At 45.6% G+C, this 20,417-nt stretch overlaps 1 protein-coding gene across 3 annotated transcripts in view; it reads left to right on the top strand.

Annotated features, from left to right (window-relative positions):
• The first annotated feature begins 436 nt into the window (after positions 1–436).
• LOC116940824 (receptor tyrosine-protein kinase erbB-4-like) overlaps positions 437–20,417 on the top strand; it is a 285,921-nt gene continuing 265,940 nt past the window's right edge. For 2 of the 3 annotated variants that reach the window (XM_032951051.2, XM_032951049.2), the window contains exon 1: positions 437–1,627. In XM_032951051.2, coding sequence (XP_032806942.1) covers positions 1,546–1,627 — 82 coding nt within the window. In that variant the 5' untranslated portion in view covers positions 437–1,545. The remainder of the gene's footprint in view (positions 1,628–20,417) is intronic. The other variant, XM_032951050.2, reaches the window with a different exon arrangement.

The following is a 20,417-nucleotide window of genomic DNA, read 5'->3' as shown; positions in this document are numbered from 1 at the left end:
CTAAATAAATTAACAAAAATAATGAGCGCTAATTGGATAATCATGATGCGCTTACTGGCAGCTGAGTTTCACATGCGCTCAGATATTGTCTCCAAATACAGTAGGTGACAAAATAATGACTTGAGAATAATCAATAGTGGCCTGGTTCCTCTCCTTTCGTCATCGGAGAGCTCAGAATGTGTAAATACGCATTTGTCCTCACCTTGAGCGGAATGCATTAAGCGAGGTGTGATTTGCATCATTAGTCTAATCGAATGCTGTTTAATGCACTATTCAAGAAAACAAAAGAATAGCAAAGGCACTGATAGCGGAGTGTGTAGTTTTACGTGAAAAGTAGTTAAAGAAGCTCGTACCACAAAAAAAACCCAATTCTACCCGGGCTTGGGGTAGCAGATTGGATAGCGATAGGAGAGGGGAGTTATTAAATGTGCGTGTGTTCGTTATGTGTGCATGCTGTGTGTTATGCGTGTGTTGTGTACGTGTGTAATGTGTACGAATGTGTCTCTTGAGTGTGCATTCTATGTGAGTAACTGTTCACGTATGTGCATATATTGTGTGTATAATGTGCACGTGTGTGTATCCTGAGTGTGTATTATGTGTGACTTTTATATATCTGTGTATGAATTTCGTGTGTATGCATTTTTTATATTTGTGAATATTGTGCATTCTGGTTTATTTGTGCTTTTCTGCGTTAGTTTATTGTCCGTGTAATTGTGTGTATTGCAATTTGTGTATGCATTTGTGTGTGAAATGTGTGTAAAATTTGTGTATTCTGTTTTCAGTGTGTGTGTGCTTTGTTCTGCGTGTGTGTATCCTATGTGTGTAACCGTGTATGTATTGTGTGTGTGCCGGCCTTCATAGGTGCTCGCTAACAGTACTTGCCCCAACGGTCTGTTAAGGCTACAGCGGAATCTTTGTGTGTGTGTGTGAATTGTGTGTATCTTGTTTTGAGTGTGTGCGTGTGTTGTGTGCGTGTGTTATCCGCGTGTGACCGTGTATGTTGTATATGTGTGTGTGTGATCTGCATGTGACTGTGTATGTTGTATCTGTGTGTGTGATCTGCATGTGACTGTGTATGTTGCATCTGTGCGTGTGTGCGTGGCTGTACGTGTCGCGTGCGGGACAGCAGTGGGGTGGTGCCTTGCCCGCCTGCCCTAGAGCGGAGAGAGCCGCATGGGTTGGGTTCGCGGCTCGGCGGAGACGCCACCAAACAATCGGGGAGAGAACACAGCCCGGGGTCGGCTCCACGCGCTCATTGCCAATCGAGTGTGGGGGCGCCACGGTGGGAGGTGCAGTGCTTCAGCACACGCGCACACACACACACGACACGGGGGGAGAGAGAGAGAGAGAGAACGGAGAGAGCGCGAGAGAGCTGGCGGGAGGAGGAGGAGGGGGGAGGAAAAGTTTACAACAGGAGTCATCCTGATACAATACTGGCGAGCTGCACCCGGGAGAGCGAACCACCTCTTCCTGTGCCCTCTGCTGGGTTCTATCCTGTGACCGGGGGCGAGGGAGATCGCCTCGGGTGGACTCTGAGAGGAGACAATGGGTGTCTCGGCTTTGTTGGTCCACGCGTTGGGATCGCTGCTCCTCTGTCTGCTGCTGCCGGGAAGCGTTCAGCAGGAAGGTAACGCGCTGTCCCGTCCCCTGCGTGTGCGTGCGTGCCTCGATGCGTCTGGTGGCGATCACGCGTGGACTGCCGTAGTGAGATGTGAATTATGCAAGCAAGTAGCGAGACCCAGCTCGGATTTGGAGACATTGTTATCAACCGATATTTACCGATTGCGACCATTAGTGAGCGACACACGGCTGAGAGATTCGGAAGCGGTTGCTGTGAGCTGTTACACGTATTCGAGGCAACCGGATAAATGCGTGTGCGCAAAATTCAAGCGCCTTTAAAAAATGAATCGCAAGAACAACCGTGTGGGGATGGTTTCTTTTCCACACGTGGTCATATTTTATCCTGGAGTTAATAGTGAAGGAACATTAGCTCGTACAAACCGCGCAAGCACACATTAGCCACTGCATGGTGGCTGGATGGACACTGCGCGCTGCAGCTATGGCTTTGCCCACGTCTCGTCACCAACAATGCCTGCTGTCCACAGAGGCGGCGTGCTGAATTGAAGACGCCAATTTACAGGCGCGCGCTAACAGAGGGCTTGGACTATCGTCTACGCATTTGCTTAAGGACGTGTGTCTCCCCCCGCGACAACAGCGGAAATACAACTTTCGAAGATGCCTTTTATGTTCCCCGAACCGTGCCTTTTGTGAAATAATCACCGCAGTAAAGTAACTTAAATGTGGCTAACGAGCAAGGCAGGAGTCAAGTTTTTGGGACGCGATGCTGTCTGTTCGGCACTGGTTCAGCGTCTGTTAACTTACCTGCGCATGGTGAATATGGGGGACTGCTTCAGCACGTTCTGCAGATAATACTGGAATTGTCAGGTCCGATTATGATTGAAAAGTTACTCCGATTGTCGACGTCTAATTGATGTGTGTACAAGTCGATGTGTGTGTGTACAAGTCGATGTGTGTGTACAAGTCGATGTGTGTGTGTACAAGTCGATGTGTGTGTATAAGTCGATGTGTGTGTACAAGTCGATGTGTGTGTGTACAAGTCGATGTGTGTGTGTGTACAAGTCGATGTGTGTGTGTACAAGTCGATGTGTGTGTGTATAAGTCGATGTGTGTGTGTGTACAAGTCTATGTGTGTGTGTGTACAAGTCGATGTGTGTGTACAAGTCGATGTATGTGTGTACAAGTCGATGTGTGTGTGTATAAGTCGATGTGTGTGTGTACAAGTCTATGTGTGTGTGTGTACAAGTCGATGTGTGTGTACAAGTCGATGTGTGTGTGTACAAGTCGATGTGTGTGTGTGTTCAAGTCGATGTGTGTGTGTACAAGTCGATGTGTGTGTGTACAAGTCGATGTGTGTGTGTGTACAAGTTGATGTGTGTGTACAAGTCGATGTGTGTGTGTGTACAAGTCGATGTGTGTGTACAAGTCGATGTGTGTGTGTATAAGTCGATGTGTGTGTACAAGTCGATGTGTTTGTGCAAGTCGATGTGTGTGTGTGTATAAGTCGATGTGTGTGTACAAGTCGACGTGTGTGTACAAGTCGATGTGTGTGTACAAGTCGATGTGTGTGTGTACAAGTCGATGTGTGTGTGTGTACAAGTCGATGTGTGTGTGTGTACAAGTCGATGTGTGTGTGTGTACAAGTCGATGTGTGTGTGTGTATAAGTCGATGTGTGTGCGTGTGCGTGCCAGCTGTTTGCGGATGGGTCCCACCGGGTTGCATCCCCGTCGCCATTCTTGTGATAGGAAACTAATTACTGCAATCACATTAACGGGTTGAGTCAATATTTATCGTTGACTCGATTTTCACAACAAAGTTTTAATCACGCCATTCTCCATGCTATATCGCCTCGCCGTGTCGCGTATGGTATGAATGCAAATGGTTCAGCTATATGGGCCTGCATATGTTTCTTAATGAGCAACTTTGGGTTCTGTGTTTCAGGGCTAATATGGTATCTTGAACCTAACATACATCATCTCTATAGATGTGTCTTAATGACGTTTGCTTCTAAACACTGTATTATTTATACAGTACTACTACATTACTCCAGAAAGGGTAAAGGCATTTATAATTCAATATCTTTCTGCCGACGAAAGGGTCCCATTGCTATACACTACTCTAGATCGGTGGCATTTGGTGGACAAAGTAATAGCCACTTACGTACGTTTACGCACTTTAGTTTTTAATATCTTAACGAGATATGTAATGCACCTAAACGCAATTGTCTCTCGTGGCAATATTCCCATTACAATATCTTCTGCTCAGTTTCATAAAGCGTTCCCTATGCAGGTTAAGTACCACGTCACTTATGGCCATTTCCATGACGGAGATAGGATACTGAATATTGCTGTCGGCTCAACGCTCTCCCTGCACCAACTCTGTAACTATTGTCATATGTTGAGTACAGGTAAGGGCACACACACACACGCGGGGCACCAGCGGTGTCGATGGTCAGCACATAGTGGCTTTGCGACCTCCAGACATATCATGGGTTCGACTCCATCCACCGGCGCGGTCCCTGAAACGATGGGGGGCTGGGGGGCTGGGGGGCTGGGGGGTGAGTTTCTTCAATGCCCCCCCCTTCTGGGCCACTCAACGTGAAATGGCTTCAATTGCCAGACGTCTCTCTCACACTCGGTGTAGAGAGCCAGTAGGTGTCTGTTAGCTCGCTGAAAATGAATGCCCCAGGGAATTGGCCCTGCATTCAACTTCAATAATTCCAACAATCCTGACGAGGCAAGCGGGCCGATGTTGCCCACTCCACTTTACGTGCACGCAAACCATCCCCACTAGAAAGCATCATCACAGAGTATTTACTGAACAGACAGCAGTCTGCAAATGGCTTCTGTGTATTACTGCTTTGGGATGGGCAAGCTTTCGTTCATCGATTCATCATCATAATCACAATTAGCCACAGAGCGTGCTGAATTCATGATGGGGAATCGTCTACTTGTATACAGGTTTAGGTGATACACTTTGCAGCATGATCAAAATACCAAGGATATGCAAGAAAACCCAGCGGGTTTTACATTATTACCAATCTATGTTAAATTTAGACTTAAAATCTAAATAAATTGTGATCTTTGTTTTCTATCTACGTGACTTTACCGAAAGATCCAAGAATATACAATCTTACGTGAATTAACGGATGCAGTTATTCATTTTGATTTACGGTAGCGGTTGGACATGGGGGGGGGGGGGTGGGTGTTTCTGTAAACGTGCGTGAACAAGCAGTAGGCAGCGGGTGATATCGATGTCGTTGCATGCGCTACAGCGCTACGGCGCACAACTGTTGACTTGCGTCACTCACGGTCGCTCGCTGTGTGCGGGGAAAACAGCCAATGCACTGAACGCCACGCATCGTCGCTTTTTCGACGTGTTGCGATTGTTTTTCTTCTCAAATGTGAAGGAGCCCGCGTGGATGCGACGAGCGTGCGGGAGAGGCTGCGCCGCGCTCGGCGTCAAGGTTGCGCGCGCCATGAGGTGGGGAGCGGTGGTGCAGTGGTTAGCGCCACGCTTGCGCTATGAACCCGGCGATCCGGGTTCGATTCCCGCTCACGGCCAGCACCGGTGGCGATTATCGGAACCGATCCTGGGCCTCTCCTAGGTTGACTCAGCCTCAAATGAGTACCTGGTGCGCTGTGTAGTAAGCATCGCCAGTGGGAAGACAAAGGCGGTCGGGCGTGGTGCTGGCCACCCACCCCGTCGTGCACCGTTCCAGCCTTCATAGGTGCTGCTCGCTAACACCACTTGCCCCTACAGTCTGCTAAGGCTATACGGGGGATCTTTGTCTTTGTGTTGGACTTCTTTCGCACCGTACGTAGCCAACCGTGCCAATCGGACGTGCGGGGGGCGGGGAAGGACAACGAACTAAACACGCAAAAAGCAGTTCTGAACACATGCGTTTTCAAATCTAGACGATGATTTAAAAGTGCACAGCTCCCAGGAGCTTCCTAATATCGGGCGGAAGAGCGTTCCAGACGGACGCAGAAGCGCGTCTGGAAGCGCCGCGCGATGCGGCGACCGCCACCCTTTGTCCGCTCGCCAGCCAAAATCCGCCGCCGCTGCGAGGGTGACCACCAGCGGAGTCCGCGCGATGCTTTATTGCCCCCTGACGAGATCAGCGAGGTATCCGTGCTTCGTCTGTGACCACCACTTTGTGTGTAGTGAGCGCGCCCGGGCAGCTCTGGGTCGCCCTGAACGCCGTGAGCTTTCCTCCTCCTGCAGTGCAGCCACGCTCGTCCACTGTGGCCATGCCACAGGCCTCCTGTGGCATGGCCACAGTGTTATAATGTTAGGGCGTGCGATAGGTAGGGATGGAGAGAGCATACTTGCTTTGAGAGATTGAGTTTATTTGCTTTGTTACACGGATACTGGTCAGGTGCAAGTTAGCATATGACCGGTATGGGTATTGTAAGTCACGAGGAGCATTAAACCCGTGGCATCCATTCGTCGTCGCCAGTTGTCACCATCAGACATGATCAATCCGCTGCTTGATAAAAGCCTCTCCAAGTTTCCGCCACCTCTCACTATGCCAGGCACCTGCACGTGAGCCGAATGCATTGCTCCCTTTCCTCACTGGGTGTCCTCTCAGACGCCTTTAATGCCTTGGCTGCCACTCTGTGGCGACAGTGTTATTCATCACCGGCCTTGTCCCTTCTGGCCACATGTTCTGCCCAAGCATTAGTTTCAGAGTTTACATTACGTCTTTAAGTTCTCTAATCCACGAGGTCATCTCCAACATCTCTCACTGTAATTCCAAGCATGCAGCTCCGCACATTTCGTTGCACACGTTTTCGTTCTCCACGTGTTTTTGTTAATGACCATGTTTCCGAAGCATGTATGTGGTAGTCGGTAGTAAACACTGGATAATATAATGCAGTGTATGCACTTAACCCTGACCCAGAATATAGAGGGAATGTATCTCAACACTGCCAAGAAATGAGAATGGATAGGTTAAGGGTGACCTTGCCTCCTCCACAGAATGTTATGTATTTTCACCCCAGCACAAAATGGTTCCATAAATTTTTCAAACCAAACTTGTTCATCTTTCTTAAACATACGCATGGAACTCCACGGGAGGTAGCGGCTGTCCAATGTACATGTGGTGTTCTTGTGACTGTGAGAATAATTCATTTGTAAATTCGTTTTGCTGAAATTGAGACCCGTACACGAATTGTTATTTTTGTTCTCTTTATGGAATTCAATGATGCGAGACTTTACATCGCAGAAGGTAACGGATGCTCACGCCGCTCCTGGCAGACGGACCTCCCCTCGAGGGAGCCCTATAGATCTCCAACTCGAGGGTGTTTTTGGCGTTCCCTTCCATGCTGGACACACATTTGGGAAGAGGTGGGAATACCCACAATTTACCCACCACGCGCGACTTTGCTGATCGACGATCTGTGGTGTGAACCCATTGATACTGCTGGATGGACACAGGCGGGCTGGGTGAGTGGGGTAATCAAATTGCCCAATGGTTTCAGCTGCTGCGCTCGGAGATTGTATCAGAAGTCCAGTGTGTTAACCATGACACCGTTGGAGCATCCACACTCAGTACGGTGTTTGGCTTTGGATATAACTGAACTGACCGTGTTGACGTGATTGCAGAATGTGTCCACTTAAAATAAGATTCGATATCGAATGTTGTGGCCCATATAAAAGTCCCCGATGTTTAGGATATGTCGATTCACAGGTCTGTAGTGATACTCTGGACTATTCATGCGTCTTTTGCTGTAATGTGCAGCATTTTAAGAAAGAACAGCATAATTATTAGGCAAGTTAACATTGTTTTATACTCTACCATCTGGCACGCTGGAGAAAACAAATTGTTGGTTAAGTGCAGTAAACTGCATTGTTATGTTATAAATTACTTGTATTCAGTTAATCTAAGTTGATACTACCTTTTTAATGTTTTTTTGCAGTTTTTTTCCATGGATTTTCTGTTTGCACAGTCACATAGTCACTTTAAGATGTTTTTCTTGTTCGTGTTTTTGTTTTTTTTGTTTGTTGTGGTTGCACCCGATTCAAGAGCCGAATGGCTCACAGGGCTATACCAAAATAAACTGAACTGAACTGAAAGCTATTTACACAAGTTTGCTAATGCTGGCAGTTCGATTGTCTCCTTCATTTATAGGATTATTTATGCAGAGCTTGTATATATAAAAAATCATAACTTCTGGTGAATGGAGCGAGCCATGAAGCAACATTCTGCCATCCTCTGTTTGAATAATTCCTCCACTTGCTATGCAAGGCACTTTTCCAATCTGGTTTATTTTCTGGGCCATTAAACCATGATTACAAAGGTAAAAAAAGGTGCAGCCCCGCAATTAACTTATTCACGGCACTGCTGGCAGAAAAGTATCCACCAGAGGGAGTTTAAAAGAGGGCTTATAAAGAGCAATTCTCTTACTCTACTAAGCTGGCCAGATGTCTTTAAAGAGGTATAAATATCCACACTTTACCCCATCACATGCAACGTGCTGATCGACTATCATGTACCCATTTTCACTAAACCTTGATATTTTCAATAACATTTGCCATATTTTAAAAATAGAAAAATTGTACACCAAGTGCCTTCCTGGTAATTGTGGAGTTTCAAAGTCGTTGCTGCTCAAATAAGCACTCAGGTCATCTCCTGTTTACAGCCCTGAGAGCCAGCGGCTGAAATTTCACATTTCTATGACAGGGGCTACCACTGATCCCTTCCCCACAAAGTGATACTCCGTTTATTGACCCCGGAGGATGGTGCCAGTCTGTCGCGTGCACCAAAATTCTAACCAGGAAATGGAATTCACAGCCCTCTGATTACGAGCTGCTCTCTGTGTTTACCGTGGAGCCACTCTCAAAGACACGCACCATGTCGTGATTCTCTGCTGACACGAGGAAGACCATTGAGCATAGGCTTCTTGGTTCCATTGCCCTCTCTTCACTCAACTTTTTACCTCTGTCACTCATCCAATCATACTTAATGGTATCGAAATGACCTTGACCCTATCACCTACTCTTCCAATGACAACGATGCCAGTCTCTCTTGCGTGCCCTCTCTTCTCTCATTTCCTACAACTCTTTGGCATGCTTTGCTTTCGCACGTTCCTATAAACATGTTCGATGGTAAAAAAATACGTGTTTTAAAGCGGACACATTTACTGTAGATGATTTAAAAAAACATCTCGTACCCTGCCATCAACGTCCGCTGTACTGCATTGTCAGAGATGAACAGGCCTATTTTTTGCTTTGCTATTAATGCGATTTTGATTTATCTTATCCTGTTGGAGGCATTTCAAATAATATTAAAAGGCACATGGAATTAGGCTGACAGAAATAATGTAATTTAAAACATTATTTCTGTATTTGCATTTCAAACAGCGAGCCTGATTCACATTTTCATGACAAGATGCAATACTGAACACTATGCAAGGTCTAGTCATACCAGTTCCACATCAACATTAATAACAACCCAAATATTAACAATGAGACTCGATTTATGGAAACTGCGTTGGGTAAAACAATAGATAATTCAACAAGGCAATGCTGTTCTGTCGTGCAAATATAAAAATGTTTTGACATCACACTTTCACTTAAATGTTATAGAAAGGTATACAGGGCAAAGGTGCAGCCCTGCAACGGCTTGCTCACACCACTGCTGACAGAAGGGCCTTTGGTATTATACACGTGTTGTATAGACCATTAGGAATGTATTTTCTTCTCAAATCATTGATGTTTATATAATGCCGTGGCTTTTACACACCACTGTGTGGGCTGAATGCAAATTGCATGCAACCCAAAAAAGGGCAACCAATGCCTCTTTCCTCTGCTGACAATTTGGGGGGAGGGCAGTGGGGAACTCTCCTTTCCCTGGTACAGAGGAGACGATGCCTCTTCTGCTCCGGCATTATCTGTTCGAGGAGCCGTGCACAGCTGACGAGAACCCATTCTAAGTTGGTGTGATGGACACATAATTAATGAAGGGAAGGGATACAATGGCAGATTCTGTTATCTGCACTCGCATGCGTTTTACTCCTCTTATCTGCATGAAGAAGCACGGATAAACACAGATAATAGGATGCATTTTCCCACCCCCCTCGGGGTCACATATTATCTGCACTTGAGCTTGGGCAATAGGATAAGTTACGTTTTTCTCAGAGACCACTTTATGGTCGATTTGGGTTAGGTCCAATCAGCAGTAAAGCATGAATACTGGGAATAATGAATAGGCAATTCAGGGGGCACGGATAATGGGCAGAGTGAGAAATATGAGGTCAGATGAGAGCACTGTATAATTATGAGTGATTAAAGTCTCCGATATGAGTCGCTGCATGTTTTTTGTTCTGCAGAGTGAAAGGCAAAATCGTGATACAGCTCTGATTATAATGAGAATGGACTGCATTCCCATCCACTGGCTACCTCGTAGTCGTGCTGCAGGGTGGGAATCACATGATACGGTCTGTGCGATCCACCAACTCTGCTTCTGAAGTATTGGAATACATCCTTGTGCCCCCATATCTGGCGTGGTAATTAGGAAGCCACTGGATCTATGCCCTTTTTTCATCTAGATTGGAAACTCTTTTCTTTAGAACTGGTTTTTGGCCTGCCTTGGCGACTTTTGCCACTATGAGTAAAACATTAGACCCTTTGAATCGCAGGCCCTTTGAGTGATCAGTCTTTTATTTATGCCGTTGTTGGTGTGGAAACGGTTATATAGTGACATCTATCGATGTATTAACCACACAACTTGACTTTAGTTGTTGTTCTTCCCCGGCACCTCCGATTAGCACGGTTGGCTACATACGGTGCGAAAGAAGTCCAACATACAGTCGGTACATGGTGGGATTTCATAAACCCGGATGTGCTGGCTCGGTATCCTAACGAGGGAATTCACACCCTCAGTCACCAACATACCTCCAGCAGCAGTTTGCTCATAATCATTCTTGTTACACGACCCACCTCAGTGGCAACAAATTGCACTTCAAGTTCTCGTCTCATAAAGTGAGTTTGGCTCCTCGTCAAGTCATTGGAGCAACTGCATTGCCACCCCTGTGAAATGTGCAGCTTCACCACCGAGAGTGTTCAATGTACCCCGTGGGATGACTGCCACTGCACGGTGGCATGCGGCATTTAAAGCAGTGGCCCGCTGTGCGGGGTGCAGCAAATTGCTCATCGTGAGCCACTGCTGTTTTTCAATTATCACAGCTGATTGCAACTGGTCGGAATATTGTCAGCTGAGAAGAAACAAACGTGATTGCCATGTTGCGAGAGACGCAAAGGGTTTCCGAAAAGCTACACGTGGATTGCCACCGCCTTCACCGCATGCGGCGATTCGATTTAGTGTAAGCTGTACGCGCGGAACAAGTTAAGATCGTTTGAGATTGCGTGCGGCGAAGTTGCCAAAATGAAGTGCTTTTTGCATGACGTACAGCAGTCGACAAAACTCCCATCGGCGGTCCCGCGGAACTCTTCTCGTCGAGACGGCGTCGAAGTCAGAGCGCGGGGTTGCTTCGTCCCATCAGGAGGTCAATGCCGCCCCGTCAAGCAACCTTCCGTGCTTGTCGCGAGAAGGCGTCATTCGTTGCATGAGCCGCCCGGCGACAGATGTCACCATTTTCCCTCTTGCAGCACTCCTGTTGAGAGTGCCGTGGCCTTGCGTTGCTGGTGCCGTCAAAGTTGATTTCCACCTCTTCACACCAGGCCCGCAACTGCAACCGGTGCACCAACTGCATTGCGGATTTGTCGAGTTTATGTTTAAAGGTTGGCGAAGCAAATCTGCAGGTGTGTTGGGCTCAATGAAGCAACGCTCGTTCGAGAAGCAAATCGTTGAAACGCTGAATGCACCATGCTCTGTTCGCGGATAAGTAAGTGCACTGCTGTGAGCGAGGATAAAGGTTTTTTTGGGATAGATCGCGTAAAATGTACGCGATCTAACCCAAAAAACCTCTATCGTGGATGATATTGGTCGCGAAAGCCTACGTGTTAAACTGAGGACAGAAGCATCAGGATCTGAACATTTATACTAGAGAAATCCGATGAGCTATGAAACTCTTTTTCACAGATGTCCTCTCATCATCCCGGCCAGATGGTGGGAGGCTGTCAGGGCAGATCTTGGGAGTTCGCTGCGTGTCGACTGTGCAGGATCTGGTGGAGGGTGACATCAACGGCTCTCGCCACGAAGGCCTCTTAAATGCCGTGACCTTTCCAAACAGCGCGGTGAAATTCACGCCGTGGTCACATCGCTGTCCTTAAGATCTACACTGTGACACCATTGGCATTGCAGTACGGGAAGCGGAACGATCGCAGTCGCACGAACAAAACTTTTTGAAAAGAGTTTAAAATACTATTTGCCTTGATTTGAAGGTTTCGTGACTGCAGGAATCCATACTCTCTGGTTCTTTCGGTAAAGTCACGTGGGTAGAAAACAATAACAAAAGAAAACACGACGTTTCGGTCGCAACACAAGCGTCCGTCTTCAGGTGATAAAATGATCTGTTGTTGTGGCTTTATATAGGCACGGGAGGGGGGGAAGGGGGGGGGAGTTTTGTCGAGACGTGGCTGCAGGATTGTTATTTTGTTATGTTTTCTATCTACGTGACTTTACCGAAAGAACCAGAGAGTATTTACTATTTGCCTTCAAGGAAGTTCCTGGTAATTTGCAGTCAGGGTCATGCAATGTGAATGCCCTGAAGTCTCCACTAGGGGTGCTGTTTCCTTAGTTTTTTGCCTCTGTTTTGATTGCACGATAAAAAAAATAATAACCTGAATTACAACACAGACGATACGGAATGGTGAAAGAAACATTTTCACGAAGTATCTCCGTAATTGCAGTACAACCTGTGAAATACAATGCATATTAATCTAGAGCTGTTAAAAAAAACACTTGCAAATAGCTTTATTTCAAAGTAGCATTACTGCTCATAGGGTTGACTTGGATTGTTGTCTTCATGCAAACATAAGTGATGTCACCCGATACAGCGTGATATAATGTGTTATCGGGAAAAATCGCAGCAGTGACGAAATCAGTCAAGTAATTTGCTGTAATATCATACTTTCAGGTCCATCTGAAACAAATCGTCCAAATATAGATATTTTATATAGGCCTGGATTTGGATGCATCCACATGTAGGGAGCACATCGATAGCCTTTTGAATACATGTAGAGTGAACTTAAATATTGTTTAGGTTGTAGGCTCGAGTTATGGAATGAATGGAGAGCATTCCACCTCTCCTCAGTTCCAATGGGAGGAATGTCCAGCAGAGGAGAGTAGGCCAAAATATACTCTTGTAGAGACCCATCCATCATCAGTGGCATGAGCAAGTACAGGAATTGCAGGGCTGTACATTCATATTTTACCACCAAGTCAATGTAATCAGAGTTTGTGATGCTGGTCACATATTCTCTGCATAATTTAATTGGTTTGCGCGTGAGTATGAAGTCTGTAACTTACAGTATTTGCATTATGTGGATCTACCGTAATAATGCTATTCTGGGTGTTTCTATAATAATGACGGGTCATATGGAAAGGCAAAATCACGAGCCTTGCCCAAAACGTTCCTGTTCTATTTGACATTGTTGCATTGTCACACGTGACACTGTGATGAGTAGTTTACTCAACCTTAGACACCAAGCCCTCTTCATCTTCCCTTTTCTCACTACAAGATTAATTCATTCTGAGAAAACTATTAATTTTTGTGAGTAACATTTTTAACGTTCAATTTGAGTATGAGATGTTTTGCCTAAGATACAAACATACTTATCACAGCTTATTCTGCCAGTTGAGCGCTTTTAATCTGTGCTGATACCAATGGTATCTATCAGTGAAATGACAGACGTACTAGCTATAAGTCAAATGACAGATAGTAGTAGCCATCAGACAAAGAGGAGTTCATCCTCATTGTTGGCAGCTATGTCAAGGATAACAGGAAATCACATGGATCATCCTAGGCCCATATTCCGCAGTTTAATAAAACGCCACATTTGCCCATATCATCCAACACTTCAAACATATTTTTGGCACTGAAACGTATTATTTCCCATCATTTATAATGGAAGGTCATACTTAACCTTGAGCATTATGTTTTGTCATACAAATAGTTCCACCAGCACAGTTTTAGCCAAGGAGTTTTCAGCACACATCCCATTGTGAAATTACTTTAACATTTTGGGAGGCTTGAAGTTAACTATATACAGCAAGGCCTAGAAACGTTTTCCTACAGAGGGTTAAATCGCTCTTTGAAATATCTTTGGAGGCCACACTTTTAGCATACCTTTGCATCATCCAATAATAATGCAACAACTGAATAGGGTTCACCTTCACTGAGCATGTTACAATTACAAACACACTACTGCCAGGTGGAACAATCTCCTCCATTCCCCGATGCGTGTTGCTAAGATGCTTGCGATGACAGAAAAGTATAAATTGTTGTTGGCCTCGCATGCCACCCAAGGCCAAATGTGGCACTCCATGAGCCATGGGCCCACCACCTCCGACACGCAGAGACTGTTGAACACGAGGGCCGTTCCTTCGTTTTACCCAACTGAACAATGTCTTATCCAGCAAGCACTCTGGCTTCCACACATTACCCGCATCGCAACTTAGACAAGACACGTGATGACCATGTATATTTGCAGAAGTGCAGTGCACATTGCACGGGCATGACAATTTCTGCAAAATACACGTACATGCTTGCTGTTATGGAATCGCGCAAATACGATACGTGCAAGCTGAAAACAAATGCTTACGAACCTGCAATGCATTAATAACCGTGCAGTGTTTTTTTAACTGCATATCAGCTGTTGTGATTGTCGAGTAAGTTCGGTCTAGTGTACATTGATTTTACTTTTTTGAAGAGAACTGTGGTCCATAGTGTTTGCAGCATAGTGACTGGTCAGAATTTACCGGAAACCATTTCACAGCCACTAGACTCCCGACACTACAAAGGGATTTTTTTCAAAGAAAATGATAAAACATTACATCCCAAGGGCAGTATTTTCTTTAAGTGTTTATTGATTATGGATTTCTATGTGGCACATTTGGCCCATTCATATGACAGTGATAAACTATACCTTTATTGTTTAACTCCTTACAAATGAGTATTCTGTAGAGTTTTTAAGCCACATTTTTCAACGCACAGCATTTTGGATAGTGTGTGGGTATGTGGAGGTCCCTGTGTGTCTATGTTAAACTTTCTACATGGAGAATGGTGCTGCACTGGTTGTGCACTGTACTATGGTCCTGGTGACTTTGTGTCATTTCCCCGCCATGGATAGATCTAATGGGAATAATGGTAAATCAAGAATAATGGTATTGTTGGACTTTTTTTCTGTGACTCTCCTAGCACCTCACCTGAGCACCTGGTGTGTTGTCAGGTTAACTAAGGTTAACTAAGGTGCAACGCCTCAATTCCTTGCTCATGCCACTGCTCGTGGACGAACGTCCGCTCGAGGGAGCTCTAGACGGCCCCTCTACGGGAGTTGTTGGCCTACTCTTCCACAGCGTGGTGTGTGGAAACAAAGGTGGCCCAACACTCATCCCTGCGCTGTGTTGATCTTAGTAGGCACTCGCTAACTGCACTTGCCCCAACAGTGCTAAGCGATAAATGAGGATGTCTCTGTGTTTTGACTTTAGTTGCTACACTCCGTACACGCATGCTATCAATTTAATTGCAGAACATGAAAATTTATAGATGCTAACACAACAAATCTGAACTCATTACGTCACACCATGGTTATGTGCATTTGCAGCTGTTGTTATTCAGAGTGCAGCAGCATTTATTTGGAATGTAAAAAAAAAATTCATACAGCAATTATATTGCTACTAAACATGCGAATGTGTGTAGTCGTGAGTGATATTTTGAAATATAGTACTATAATACAATACACACGTTGTATATAAGTTCATGAAGACATTTTACTGCATATGAACTGGTTAGCAACTATTCAATTAAATTGCAATATCGAGTAGAGAGTATATGCACGACATTATCAAATGCATGGTGTCCAGAGATGTGATCTGCACGTATTTAATATTCAGCTCACTCAAACATGCCAACCATGTTTGCACCCATGCTGCCCTTTGAGTCAGCATTTGTGGATCAGCGGAGGTTCAAGTAGGAGTGCTGAAGTGAGTAAACTGCCCTTGATGGTCACTAACTTCTATTTTATCCATGCCAAAGAGAGCGTGGAAGGAGTTGAAACTTGTGCCGATTGACTTTGTACCTTGAGATCATGGGAAATTAATCATAGTTGAAAGTCAAAAAAGGGTTGTCTGGCTTCCATTCATGCCCAATTGGACATCACCCAAACACTTAGAGGTTAGCTGACAATTGGTTAAACGTTTTATTTATTTATTGCAAGCACTGCACACAGGTTAACTTAAAAAAGCAGCTGGAAAGGATTTTGAGTGAAGTGAAAAAAAAACGCATATTTTGTGGTCATGGATGTTTTTGTTACAGTGTGCAGCAATTGTAAAAATAGTGCTCGTGGTACCATTGACAATAATTATTTAAGGGGTTCACTTAAAAGAGCCATTCAAATAGAGAGCATGGGGCCTTTTGTAACATTCTATAGTTTCCACTCGTTAAGCATGCGTTTACTAAACAGCTGATGTATTGAGAATAGAGATATACGAGTACAATGCAGTATACAGGGTGTAATACACAATGGTTTACCGAATGCAATGTTTCACTGGATGTGTGAAATTGGTGAACCTGAGTTAGTCTTATTCTTGGTTCTTTCGGTAAAGTAACGTAGAAGGGAAACAATAAAATAATACAAATATAAAACAATAAAATTATCACGACGTCTCGAGTGCAACACAAGCAATCATCAATAGGTGTGAAAACCACAACAAGAAAATTTGAAAAAAGTGGCGGTTATTTTTAACGTTAGCACCACGGAAAAGAGGAGGGGGGAGACGAAAATAATGGATGCGGTCTGAAAGCCACCTTAAGCGTGATCAATCAATTAAGACCCGAAATGGTTTATCAAATCCTTCCAATGATTGCTAAGCCAGAATCCATCTTCTCGGTTGAAATTGTCTCTGTGTTTGTATACGTGGATAGCCTCATGAACGAATCTCTCATGGTAGCCAGATGGCTTGCAAAGAACCTCTGTCTTGGAGAAGTCAATGTCATGTGAACCTACTGAATTATAACAGTGATCTGCCATGGCCGAGGTGTTGGTCCTACCGTATTTCAGGTCTGCTTTGTGTTCACGAATGCGGTCCGAGACATGTCGTTTGGTTTCTCCAATGTAACTACTACCACAGAGGCAACTTAGTTTGTAGACGCCAGGGTACTGTATGTCCGGAATCACATCTTTTACAGACGGAACCAGATCACGGATTTTATGTAATGTGTTGAATCGGACCTGGATCTTGAGTTAGTCTTCATCGTCAATAACCGAGAAGATGGGCTCCGATTGCCTATACAGACTTGTCTCGCTTAACTATTTGTTTAACATTTTTTTTTATTTTAGCGGGTAAGGTCCATTGAGCTATATACAGGGATTCCTCTACTTACGAACGAGTTAGGTTCCAGAGGTCTAATCGCAAGTCCAACTTTACTCCTGTCGATTCCAAACATGTTGTACAGCATGTACACTAAACATGGGGAATGGCTTTGAACGTTGTACAATCTGTAAATGTTGTGGGTTTACGCTCTAACACACAAGTGTGCTGTACTAGTAACGAATTGGCATGCTTTGATTACGTGAAAAATCTTACTAATTAGCTGTGTCTGATGGTGGCGGGTTTTACGACATTTAAATGTACGAGATCAAACTCAACAAAAACCTCTCCTGTATACCAAGAGAGGGAGTTCACATCTCGGCTTCGCGACGTCCCCAACGAGCTTGACATCATTGCAGTGTATTGTGTTCACTGGACTGTCATGGAAAAATGGTGACGAAACCACAACACGGATGGGACCACAATACGACTCACCGTTTTATTTACATGTCACTTCTTAGCCCTACATGCCATCTATTAGCAAGGAGATGGTATCTCCAAGCGGATCAGGGAGCCAATGCCATGGTACTGAGCAAGCAGCTGTGAGCTCTTCAGTTCCAACCTCGAATGTGCCCCTTGTTGATAATTTTTGTTTGTTCTATAATTGGATGTTCTTTGTGCGGTCACTGATTATTCCTCCATGAACCACATCCTACATGATTATAATTTCCAATTGATTTGACCATTTGCAGCTCCGAGGGTTCAACACAGTACCAATTCTACACCCCATTATGCAGTAAAAAAATAATTTACTTAGAAGATAATACAATCTTTGCATTTGGCTCCTGTAGATGTAATTCTATGCCATGTTCCGAAAGGTATGGAGTTGCGAAAAAAGAAATTGGAATAAATTGAAAGCTAAGAACATGCACATTACAAAAGAGTAATAAGGAAAATTTGGCATGGCAATCTGCTGGATACAATTAATGTAAAGCACGAATGAATATCAGGGGATGGATAGATGCTTTGCAAGCATAAACAAATGTGGGGAAAATGAGAGAATAATTATTCCCATCTTGTAAAGATACTTTGCCAGCATAGATATGAGCTCGCCATGATGAGTATTTTCCTTATCCGTCTCATGAGTACTCCGCCTGCTGTGTAACTACTCAGTGGTCCACAAAGACAAGTTCACAAACACACTTGCTGCACTACTGTACTGATGTTTTCTGACTTCCTCCGCATTTCCCAGAGGATTTGGGAGTTGTGCGCAAACTCGAGAATACTGCACCTTACCCTGGTGAACTCATAAAACGTGCAAACAACGACGTCTAAAGGGCATTCAGGCAACATAAGAGACCTTATCAAACTTGAGATGTGACTATACAGGACAAACAACTCTCAAATATAGTCATAAATCGTGTCTTAAAGCTTTCGTGACTGCAGGAATTCATACTATTTGGGTCTTTAGGTAAAGTCACGTAGGTGCCCTCGATCTTCCTCCTCTAACCCTGCCCACTCACCCTTGGGCTGCACCCATCTCAGGCCTATCCCTTGGGTTGCACCCATCTCAGGCCTATCCCTTGGGCTGCACCCATCTCAGGCCTATCCCTTGGGCTGCACCCATCTCAGGCCTATTCCTTGGGCTGCACCCATCTCAGGCCTATCCCTTGGGCTGCACCCATCTCAGGCCTATCCCTTGGGCTGCACCCATCTCAGGCCTATCCCTTGGGCTGCACCCATCTCAGGCCTATCCCTTGGGCTACACCCATCTCAGGCCTATCCCTTGGGCTGCACCCATCTCAGGCCTATCCCTTGGGCTACACCCATCTCAGGCCTATCCCTTGGGTTGCACCCATCTCAGGCCTATCCCTTGGGCTACACCCATCTCAGGCCTATCCCTTGGGCTGCACCCATCTCAGGCCTATCCCTTGGGCTGCACCCATCTCAGGCCTATCCCTTGGGCTGCACCCATCGCAGGCCTATCCCTTGGGCTACACCCATCTCAGGCCTATCCCTTGGGCTGCACCCATCGCAGGCCTATCTCTTGGGCTGCACCCATCTCAGGCCTATCCCTTGGGCTGCACCCATCTCAGGCCTATCCCTTGGGTTGCACCCATCTCAGGCCTATCCCTTGGGCTACACCCATCTCAGGCCTATCCCTTGGGCTGCACCCATCTCAGGCCTATCCCTTGGGCTGCACCCATCGCAGGCCTATCCCTTGGGCTACACCCATCTCAGGCCTATCCCTTGGGCTGCACCCATCTCAGGCCTATCCCTTGGGCTGCACCCATCTCAGGCCTATCCCTTGGGCTACACCCATCTCAGGCCTATCCCTTGGGGTACACCCATCTCAGGCCTATCCCTTGGGGTACACCCATCTCAGGCCTGTCCCTTGGGCTACACCCATCTCAGGCCTATCTCTTGGGCTGCACCCATCTCAGGCCTATCCCTTGGGCTACACCCATCTCAGGCCTATCCCTTGGGCTGCACCCATCTCAGGCCTATCCCTTGGGCTGCACCCATCTCAGGCCTATCCCTTGGGCTGCACCCATCTCAGGCCTATCCCTTGGGCTGCACCCATCTCAGGCCTATATAACACCCTGCTGCTTCAGCAGCTCTCTTGCTATATTTTTTCACCTGAGGACGATCGCTTGTGTTTAGATAGAAACGTCGTTATTTTCTTATTATTATTTTTCTATCTATGTGACTTTACCGAAAGACCCAAAGAGTATAGCCATATATGCTTGGAGGCCCCCTATGTTTCCGAAGTACCCTTGCAAACGCACATCCGATTATCACGGTTGCCTACGTACGGTGCAAAAGAAGTTCAACACACATACATACAAATTGTACTGTATGTGAATGCACCCAGGCACATACACGTCAAAGGATGTGACTGATTTAAAGATGGATACCGTATAACATTAGTGACGTGTGTTGTATTTAAAATAAATTAAGAATAATACTGTAATTGTTTTACTCAAATGCCAGGGAAATGAGATGGCACAGTGTTTACCGCACTGCCATCGATGCATGAGAGCTGCGTTCTTCACCGCAAGGCCCGGGGGCCTCTGGCGGCCGCTGACGTGCGGTACCCCAACAAGACACAAATGGTGACAACGCCTCCCATCATCATCATCGTGCTGCTGTCAAACTCCCAATGGTTTCAAATGTGCGGTGGCCCTCACACTGATGATGTCTTGTCGGCCAAAGTGCCCCCCCCCATATGAACATTAGTGAAGAACGCTGTTATTGAGAACCAGTCTTAGCCCCCCTCCCTCACCAGTCCGTATTTAGCATGGTGAGGTATGGTGAGAAACAACCGACATGGTCGACGCGGCGAGGCATAGAGCCTCATCCAGCATTATTGTTGACAATATTTGTTTCATCTTTGAA

Source organism: Petromyzon marinus, chromosome 10 (assembly GCF_048934315.1).
Source record: "Petromyzon marinus isolate PM22_M1 ecotype Great Lakes invasive population chromosome 10, UKy_Petmar_22M1.pri1.0, whole genome shotgun sequence".
In the NCBI taxonomy this organism is placed as follows: Eukaryota; Metazoa; Chordata; class Hyperoartia; order Petromyzontiformes; family Petromyzontidae; genus Petromyzon; species Petromyzon marinus.
The sequence above is the reverse complement of the archived record's forward strand: the minus strand, read 5'-3'. Positions and strand labels throughout refer to the sequence as shown.